This window comes from Octopus bimaculoides, chromosome 22 (genome assembly GCF_046866305.1).
Source record: "Octopus bimaculoides isolate indiv1 chromosome 22, ASM4686630v1, whole genome shotgun sequence".
NCBI lineage: Eukaryota > Metazoa > Mollusca > Cephalopoda > Octopoda > Octopodidae > Octopus > Octopus bimaculoides.
The window spans coordinates 35,796,010-35,805,660 of NC_142949.1; the positions used below are offsets into that span (position 1 = coordinate 35,796,010).

Below are 9,651 nucleotides of genomic sequence, written 5' to 3' on the forward strand. Positions count from 1 at the left end.
GAATAGAGAGAGGAAAGGAGAGATTGAGATAAGAAGAAGAGATGGAGAAGATGATGAGGTCCAAAAATAAAGTTATATAATTCTGCAATGATCACAGGAAAAAAAATATACTACATTCTAATGGTGATGGTTTTACTCCGGACAAGGGCCGTAATATATATATATATTATAAGGGAAGAGGGTAGTGACATTGCCTTCCTCAATGGTATTAGTGGTTTAAGTGAAGTGAATTAACTTCAACTGGGATAAGAAAACAGAGTTGTGAACATGGTTCACCGGGTATTTATCTCGTTGTTTAGCCATAGGCAAGCTCCAAATGAGTAGTAGTAGATTTATAATGGATGACAGTCTAGCCATGATCATTCTATTTTTTCAGGCAGTATATTCAGGACTATGTCATTGTTTTTCTTTTTAACGTTTTCAAAACGGGTAAAGATTTGGCTGCTATTTCTAGCATGTCAAACACCGACATAGAAGCCTCCCTCACCGATCTGTTACCACTACTGTATATTCTTATTTAAGCACAAGGCTTCAGATCTAGTAGGAGGTGAGTAGTTGGTTGAATACAGCCCTGCTGTACAAACCTGACTGTTACATCATTCGATTGAACCCTGAAACAATTAACTGTGAAATCAACCTTGGAATGATCTTGTCTTCTACTGCTCAACTTATTTCACCAGTCTATTGCCTTAAATAATAATTTCTAACATAGATATAAGGCCACAAATTTTGATGGGAAGGGCTGCAATCGTGCTTCTCAAGTTAACAAACACCAGCCCATGAAAAATAACACTGAAATCTTTTAGGCGCAAGCCTTCTCCCTTCTTAATGAGAAAATAAAATAGAGTTTGTATTTATATAATTCTTCTTCTTTGTCACAGTGTTAGGCAAGTTTATAAACTTTAAAACTTTCTTAAATTAGGTTAAACATAGCAATTTGTCTGTCCCCTTTTTTCAATCTTCACAGCCCCACATCCTTACGAGAAAAAACTGGACTCTACTCAGTTATACCAACCCCCAGTTTTGAGTGGTACTTTATTCTATCTACCCCATCAGAGAGGAAGAGGGAGGGTGGAATTTGAGCTCAGAACCTAAAGAGCTGGAATAAATATTGGTTTCATATAAAGGCCAGCAATTTTGGGGGCAGCAGGTAAGACAATTACATCAAACCCCAATGTTCCACTGGTACCAGAAAGGGATGAAAGTCAAAGTTGACCTCAGAACTGGTGTGCTAAAGATTCTGCCAGTTCACCACCTCTAAGAACTGGGAACAGATATCACCAAGCATTTTAAGCAATCATAAAAAGGGCCATTGCCTGATAATCCCTTCATTTAATGAAAGACCCAGAATGTAGGTCTGTCAAGAGCCCTAAGGCTCGTAAAGCCTAAGCTTTAGCCTGTTTCCATGGCATATGACATGAAACTGCTACTGCTGGACAGGATTCTCGTCCATCGCAGGGCTAACTTCCCTGCTTTTGTTGGAATTCCTTTACAGTCGAGTGGACTGGAGCAACAGCAAATGAGGTCATTTGCTCAAGAACATAATGCACAGTCCAGTCGTGGAACTGAAACTGTGAACATGTAATTGTGAGTGCAACACCCTAACTACAAGGCCACACACTCTGACTACCCTGCTAACAGTAATAACAAATTGTCGCTTCATTAAGCAGATGGTCACATTTATATTTCCCGTTTTTAAATTTGAGAAGAGAGATTAGCATCGTTAGTAAATAAAAATTACTTCCCTTGATCTATAAAGAAAGAGTGACAGAGTCATCTCACCCTAGGAATGTACCAGATTCGATATTTAATTCTCCGTTCTAAAACACCTGTCACAGACACACACACACACAATCTAGTAGTAGTAGTAGTAGTAGTAAAATAAAAGGCATGGTAGTCTGCCGTTAGTGAGAGAACTTTTCAATGAAAAATAAGGTATCACATATCTTCATTAACACACACACAGATATACAAGAAAAAATATAAAATTCAATATCAAATAAAATAAATAAGCACTTGTACTATATATATATGTATATATAGTATGTGTGTGTGTAATATAATTTTTTCCTTTTATCAGTATAGAATCATTATTAGAATTATATTACTTTTCTCATTTTAGAGACTTTTCACTATTTTCTTGTTATTTATTTTATATTATTTAATCATTTTTTCTTTTTAGGAGAGGAACCTTTAAAAAATTGTTCATTATTAGGATGAGGGTTAATGTAAAATAAGTGACAGGAGGAAGAGGGGGCAGAGATAAAATAACCAAATATATATATTTCTAACTTTGGCATGAGGCCACATATTAAGTAAGACTGTATGCTTATGTGAAAATAACCACATGTATAATTAGTTAAAAAATACAGCATGGTTGATTTCCTGTGTATATATATACATGCATACATATATACATATATATATATATGTATGTATGTATGTATGTATATATATATATATGTATGTTCAGTGTTCAAGTGATACTTAATTTATCAACCCCCAAAAGGATGAAAGGCAAAGTAAACCTTGGCAGAATTTGAACTCAGAACATAAGGATGGACAAATACCACTAAGTATTTTGTCTCGTGTGCTAACCACCTTCATAATAATGATAACACTAATTGTTTTCCACCAGAGGTACAGTGACAAAAGTTTGAGGGTAAACATTCATCAGCTACTTTGACCCAGGACTTGCGCTGTACTTATTTGACTGACCCCCACCAGATGGACAAAAGGCCAATTTGACCACAGATAGATATGAAGACAGAATGCAAAAGGACGTAACTAAATACACAAGAGATGGGGCAGAGCAATGCCCTACCAATTTTGCCAATCCATCAGTCTTCCGTAGTAGTAGTAGTAGTAGTGATGGTGGTGGTGGTAGTATTAGCAATGTGTATTTGCATTTCACATACAATTAGTTACATTAACTGTTTACACCACCACCACCCAACCCACCCTTCTTCCCGCAATATATAACTGGTTAATCATTCTGTCAAAGCCACAAAGTCAACCTCCCCCACCCCGAGAGACATGAACTCAAAAGATATATAATTCAATGGAGACAGCTTTAAATGAGACATTTTGCCAATATGTCATACCAGATAAATAATAATAATAATTCATTAAATTATAGGCACAAGGCCTCAAATTGTGTGGGGAGGGGGAGCCTATCTGTTACATTGATCCCAGTGCACAACTGGTACACATTTTACCAGCTCCAAAAGCATGAAAGGCAAAGTTGACCTCAGCGGGATTTGAACTCACAACGTAAAAGAATGGGAAGAAATGTTGCTGTTTTGTCTGACATGGTAACAATTCTACCAGCTAGCCACCGTAATAATAATAATAATAATCCTTTCTATTATAAGCACAAGGCCTGGATTTTTTGTGGGGAGGGGGAGAATCAATCACATCGACCCCCAGTACTTGACTGGTACTTGTTTTATCGACGCTGAAAGGATGAAAGGCAAAGTCGACCTTAGTGCGGTTTGAACACACAGCATAAAGAGCCAGGTGAAATGCTACACCAAGCATTTTGTTTGGTGTGGTAACGACTCCCCCAGCTCACTGCCTTAATAATAATAATAATAATAATAATAATAATAATAATAATAATAATAATTAATAATAATAATTTCTTAAAAAGCACAAGGCCAGAAATTTGGAGAAGCGGGGTTTGGTTGATATATTTGACACCAGTATTTAACTGGTACTGCTATGTATTGACCCCAGAGGGATGAAATCAGAACATGACGATCCAGGAAAAAAATACTGCAAAGCATTTTTCTAGCGCTTTAACGATTCTGCTAACTGAGGGTCTCAATAATAATAATAATAATAATAATAATAATAATGATGATGATGATGATTTCAAATTTTAACACAAGGCCAGGAAGATTGGGGGATAGGATAAGTCAATTACGTTGACCCCAGTATTCAACTGGTACTTAATTTATCGACCCAGAAAGGATGAAAGGCAAAGTGGACCCTGGTGGTATTTGAACTCAGGACATAAAGAGTCGAAAGAAATGCTGCTAAGCATTTTTCCCGGCACAGTAACAATTCTGTCAGTTAAGGACAATAATAATAATGATAATAATAATAATAACTTCTTACATAAATCAAGGCCAGAAATGTATATTTTGAGGTGTGTTGTATGTGTGGTGGGGTAAAGTTAATCATATTAATCCCAGGACTTGAACCGTACTTAAATTCTATCACTCCCTCAGCAGGATTTGAACTCAAAACATGCCAACAGATGTCATTAAATACCACAAACACATTTTGTTTTTGATACTCTCACCAATTCTGCCATATCTACCACCATTGTTACAATTGTTTCTCATTTTGGCAAAAGGTCAGCAACCTTGAAAGGGAAGGGGGGGGGGGTTCAGTCAATACCATCGACCCCAGTACGTGACTGGTACTTTATTTTTTACTGACCTCGAAAAGGATGAAAAGCAGAGATGACCCTGGCAGGATTTGAACACTCAGAATGTAAAGGGCTGGAAGAAATGCCACTTAGCATTTCATCCAACACTAATGATTCTGCAATAATAATAATAATAATAATAATAATAATAATAATAACAATAATAATAATAAGAATAATTCTTTCTACAATAGGTACAGGGCCTGAAATTTGGGGAAAGGAGCTAGATGATAACATCGACCTCCACCCCCAGTGCTTAACTGATATTTATTTTGTCAACCCCCATTGCTCAGCTGGTATGTTTTTTTTTTTTTGACAAACCCAAAAGAATGAAAGGTCAAGTCAACCTTGCCAGAATTTGAATTCAGAACATAAAGACCAAAGACCGGATAAAGGTTGCTAAACATTTTGTCCAGCGTGGGGATGATTCTGCCAGCTCACCACCTTGTAATCCTTTGTACTAAAAGTACAAGGCCTGAAATTTTGTTGGGAGGGGCAAGTGAATTACACTGACCCCCTCAGTGTTTAACTGGTATCTATATCATCAAACCTGAAAGGCAGAGTCAACTGTAGCAGAATTTGAACTCAGAATGTAAAGATAGATGAAATTCCACTAAGCATTCTTACATAGGGGACAAGGGGACAAGGCCAACAATTTTGATGGCGGGGGGTGGGGGGTGCTAGTTGATATCATTGGCCCAAATATTTCACTGGTACTTTTTCTTTTTCAACCTCAGAGGAATGAAAGTGAAAGTTGTCCTGGGGCAGATTTGAACTCAGAACATAAAGAGCCAGAGAAAAATACTGCCAAGTACTTAATCTGATGCTCTTGTGATCTTGCTGATAACAAAAATTGCTTCCAATTTAGGCACAAGGCCAGCCATTTGTCCTCTTGGGGATCATTAAAATAATGTACCAGTGAAGAACTGACCTCACTGAGATTTGAACTCTAGCCATAAAATATCAAGAGAAATACCGCAAGGCTTTTTTTTTTTTCTTTCTATTTTTTTTTTTTAGTTTATGACACTCTAACAATTCTGCCAGTCATCCACAATATTTCTTTCTACTATAGGCACAAGGCCGGTAATTTCAGGGGAGGGTACTAGTCGATTAGATCGACCCCCAGTGTTCAACTGGTACTTGTTTTATCAACCCTGAAAGGATGAAAGGCAAAAGTCAACCTTGGTGGAATTTGAACTCAGAACGTAAAGACAAACAAAACGGTGCTAAGCATTTTGTCCAGCAACGAGTCTGCCAGCTTGCTGTCTTAACAATAATAATAATAATAATAATAATAATAATAATAATAATAATAATAATAATGATAATAATAATAAGGATGATGATGATTTCCAATTTTGGCACAAGGCCAGCAATTTCGGCGTAGGGGCAAGTCGATTACATTGACCCCCAGTATTCAACTGGTACTTATTTTATCAACCCCCGAAATGATGACAGGATAAAGCCAACCCCAACAGGAACTTGAACCCAGAATGCAAAGACGGACGAAATGCCGCCAAGCATTTTGCCCAGCATGCCAATGATTCATCCATCTTGTCCCTTTGCATAATAATAATAATAATAATAATAATAATAATAATAATAATAATAATGACTGCTGTTTAAAAAAAAAAAGAAGAAACACAAAGGAAAAAAAAAACACTCAAAGACAAACTGCTTTCTATGTCCCATGGCAGCAGTAATCTTGAAGATTTTGGTTGTTATTCTGGTTCCTTGGGATTTCTCTTGTAGTTTCAAGTCTTCTTTTCCCCTCCCCCTCCCCAAACTTCTTTTGGTTTCGCTGTTTCATTATATTGTTGTTTATATATATATGTGTGTGTGTATATATATATATATATATATCTTTCCTTTTCATTGTTTCTTTGTCTTTTTTTAATGTCTTGTTCACTTGTGCTGTTTTATGTTCTTGCTTTATATATGTATAGATATATATGTATATATATATGAATGTATGTATATATATGTATCTATGTATATATATGTGTATATACGTATATATATATTCATATATATATATATATATATGAATGAATATATATATACATACATACATACATGCATGCATATAAATATATGTATATATAGATATATACACACACACACATGTATACATATATATATTTATGAATATGGATATTTTCTATAACATATGATGTGCTTGATATGCTGCATACCAGATCTCTCCGGAATGTTTCAAGGTCCTGAAATAACAAATAAAATAAAAAATAGAATACAATAAAAAAAATATATATTCATATACACACACACACACACACACCACAAACATATATATATATATATATATATATATATATATATATATATATAGGAAAATGAAAAATAAGGCAGAATGCTAAACTGGAAGCATATTTTAATAAAGATTTGTAACCGGCTTTCATTGCGAAGCAAATTATCAAGAAGAAGGAGAATGAAAATGTTTTTTACAAAGAAGTACAAAATGAAGAAAATAATATATAAAAAAATAACTATACCAATACATTATATTGTCTTTGAACTTTTGAAGTTCAATGGTAGTTCATGTATATAATGGTTGGAAAAATAAGGATGCATGAGAGTTGAGAGTTGTGTTAGGTTTAAAAAAAGGCTTAAAAGTTTGTGTTAAGCAGGAAGTGTGGTGTCAAAACAGGAAGTGTCTGTAAGGAGAGACAAACGTTTTTAGTTGGAGTTATGAACTCTTTTTCATAACTCCAACTAAAAACATTTGTCTCCCCTTACACACACTTCCTGTTTTGACACCACACTTCCTGCTTAACACAAACTTTTAACCCTTTTTTTAAACCTAACACAACTCTCCATTCTCATGCATCCTTATTTTTCCAACCATTATCTACATGGATTACCATTGAATTTCAAAAGCTCAAAGACAATATAATGTATTGGTATATTTATTCTTTTATATATTATTTTCTTCATTTTGTACTTCTTTGTAAAAAACATTTTCATTCTCCTTCTTGATAATTTGCTTCGCAATGAAAGCCGGTTACAAATCTTTATTAAAATATGCTTCCAGTTTAGCATTCTGCCTTATTTTTCATTTTCCTATTATTTCTCCACGTGCGGTTAACACAACCCCACTATTTACTGACTTATATATGTATCAAAGCAATCATTTTTACATCAATTTTTTTGTTTTTTTTTTGTAAAATTTGTGCCATTATGTACTTGTACTCTATGTTCTCTGGGTTATGAGTCTATGAAAAGGTTAAAGAAGATAATGCGTTCATAATGAATTTTACTTCACTGGAGAAGGAATAAACTTCGGTAATAGCATTGAGTTATGTCTCTTTAAGCAAGGTACATAACTAGGGTTCTTTAAATATTTGAAGATTCTTCTAATTGGCAGTATCTTTATTTCAACTAATTTTGAAAGAAAATGAAGAATTTGGTAAAATAACCTTGTTATCAAGTTGGTGTTTGGACCAACATTAATGTACTAGAGTAGATTCATTCAACTAAAAATATTTTTCAAGACGGAGCCCCACCATGGTCGCAGTCTAATGAATGAAACAAGTAAAAGGTGAAGATCCCCTTCGGCCAAAAAGGGCTATGGGATTGCATCTAAGAAGTCCCCCTCAAAAGTACAAGTCTAAGCAAGGTTCTTTTTATGGAAGATCAGCAGTCATCCATGCATACAAGCCCCGCCCCTCCACGCCATCAATGTTATCCAAGGGAAAGGCAAAGGGGCCGATACAGCTTGGCACCAGTGGCATCGCAACTCATTTCTGCAGCTGAGTGAACTGGAACAACATGAAATAAAGTGTCTTGCTCAAGAACACAACACACAGCCCGATCCAGGAATCAAACTCACTATCTCTTGATTGAGTCTGATGCTCCAACCACTGAGTCATGTGTCTTCATTATCATTATTGTGAAGTAGTGGGATGTCAGAAGAATGAGAAGTGTTTTATCAGTCTATTTGAGTATACAACGAAATATTTATACACACCTGTATATCATTTAATCTTAGTAAGGAGGTAGTAGACCCACACACACAGAAAGGACAGCAATAACAGGTTCACAAAAGAAAAAAAAATACAGGTGAGAAAGAGCAAAAACTCACCGTACAACATCAACAAATGCTTTCCCCAGGGGTTTTACTTCGTATCTTATACCATGTTTTTCACACAATGATTTCACATATGGTGCAATCTTGTAGAGATTGTGCCGTGGCATTGTAGGAAACAAGCTGAAAAACAGAGAACAATGAGAAAAATGTTAGCATTTTGGTTTCATTTCAGATTTAGTGGACAAAATAAAATGCTTAGTGGCATTTCTTCTGGTTTTGTGTTCTGAGTTCAAATTGAGCCAAGGTCATCTCTACTTTTCACTTTTTGAGAGTCGATAAAATAAGTACCACTGGAGCCAATATAATCAACCAAGCCCTCTCCTCAAACTTACTCAGCATGAGCCAAAATTAGAAAGAATTATTATTATTATTATCAAGACACACCAAGCCAAGCAGTATCACTGTCCTTCACATACAGGCTTGTCCTTTCAGGTGCCAGTGCCACATAGAAAGCACCTGTGTCGGTGCTGCAGGATTGCACTCATGCCGGTTCTGCTTAAATGCACTTGTGCCAGTTGCATGTAAAAGGCACCCAGCACACTGTTGAGTGGTTGGCATTAGGAAGGGTATCCAGCTGCAGAAACCAGGCAATTGGTGTCTGGACAGCTCCCAGTTAGCCAGCTCAATGTCAAGCCGTCCAACTCATGCCAGCACGGAAAGCAGACATTAAACGATGATGATGATCAAGGTGGTGAACTGGTAGAAACGTTAGCATGCCAGACAAAATGCTTCGTGGCCAGCAGTTTTTGGGAGAGAGGAAGAAGTTGATTAACTGACACCAGTACATGACTGGTACTTACTTTATAGACCCCAAAAGGATGAAAGGTAAAGTTGACCTCAGTGGCATTTAAACACAGAACATACAGACAGACAAAATACCATTAAGCGTTTTGTCCAGCATGCTAAAAATTCTGCTAGCTCGCCACCGTGCATTTTGTCCAGCTTGCTAATGAATCCGCAATCAATAATTAGTCATAATTTATAATAATTACTGGTGTTCGATTTGGAAATTAAGATGTCCAGTAAACCAATCATTGAAAAATGACTTCTCAATATCACAGGTCGCATGGAGTTGCAAGGCAAGCCAGGGTTGGGCTGTATCATG

The 9,651-nt window shown here is 35.9% G+C and overlaps 1 protein-coding gene across 2 annotated transcripts in view; it reads right to left on the bottom strand.

Annotated features, from left to right (window-relative positions):
• Positions 1-6,306: 6,306 nt before the first annotated feature.
• Positions 6,307-9,651, bottom strand: part of LOC106867675 (acyl-CoA 6-desaturase) — a 46,456-nt gene continuing 43,111 nt past the window's right edge. The window contains exons 11-13 of one of the 2 annotated variants that reach the window (XM_014912616.3): positions 9,539-9,651; positions 8,541-8,666; positions 6,307-6,660 (exon numbers count right to left, since the gene is read on the bottom strand). The exon at positions 9,539-9,651 is cut by the window's right edge and continues 64 nt beyond it. In XM_014912616.3, coding sequence (XP_014768102.1) covers positions 6,600-6,660; positions 8,541-8,666; positions 9,539-9,651 — 300 coding nt within the window. In that variant the 3' untranslated portion in view covers positions 6,307-6,599. The remainder of the gene's footprint in view (positions 6,661-8,540; positions 8,667-9,538) is intronic. The other variant, XM_014912624.3, reaches the window with a different exon arrangement.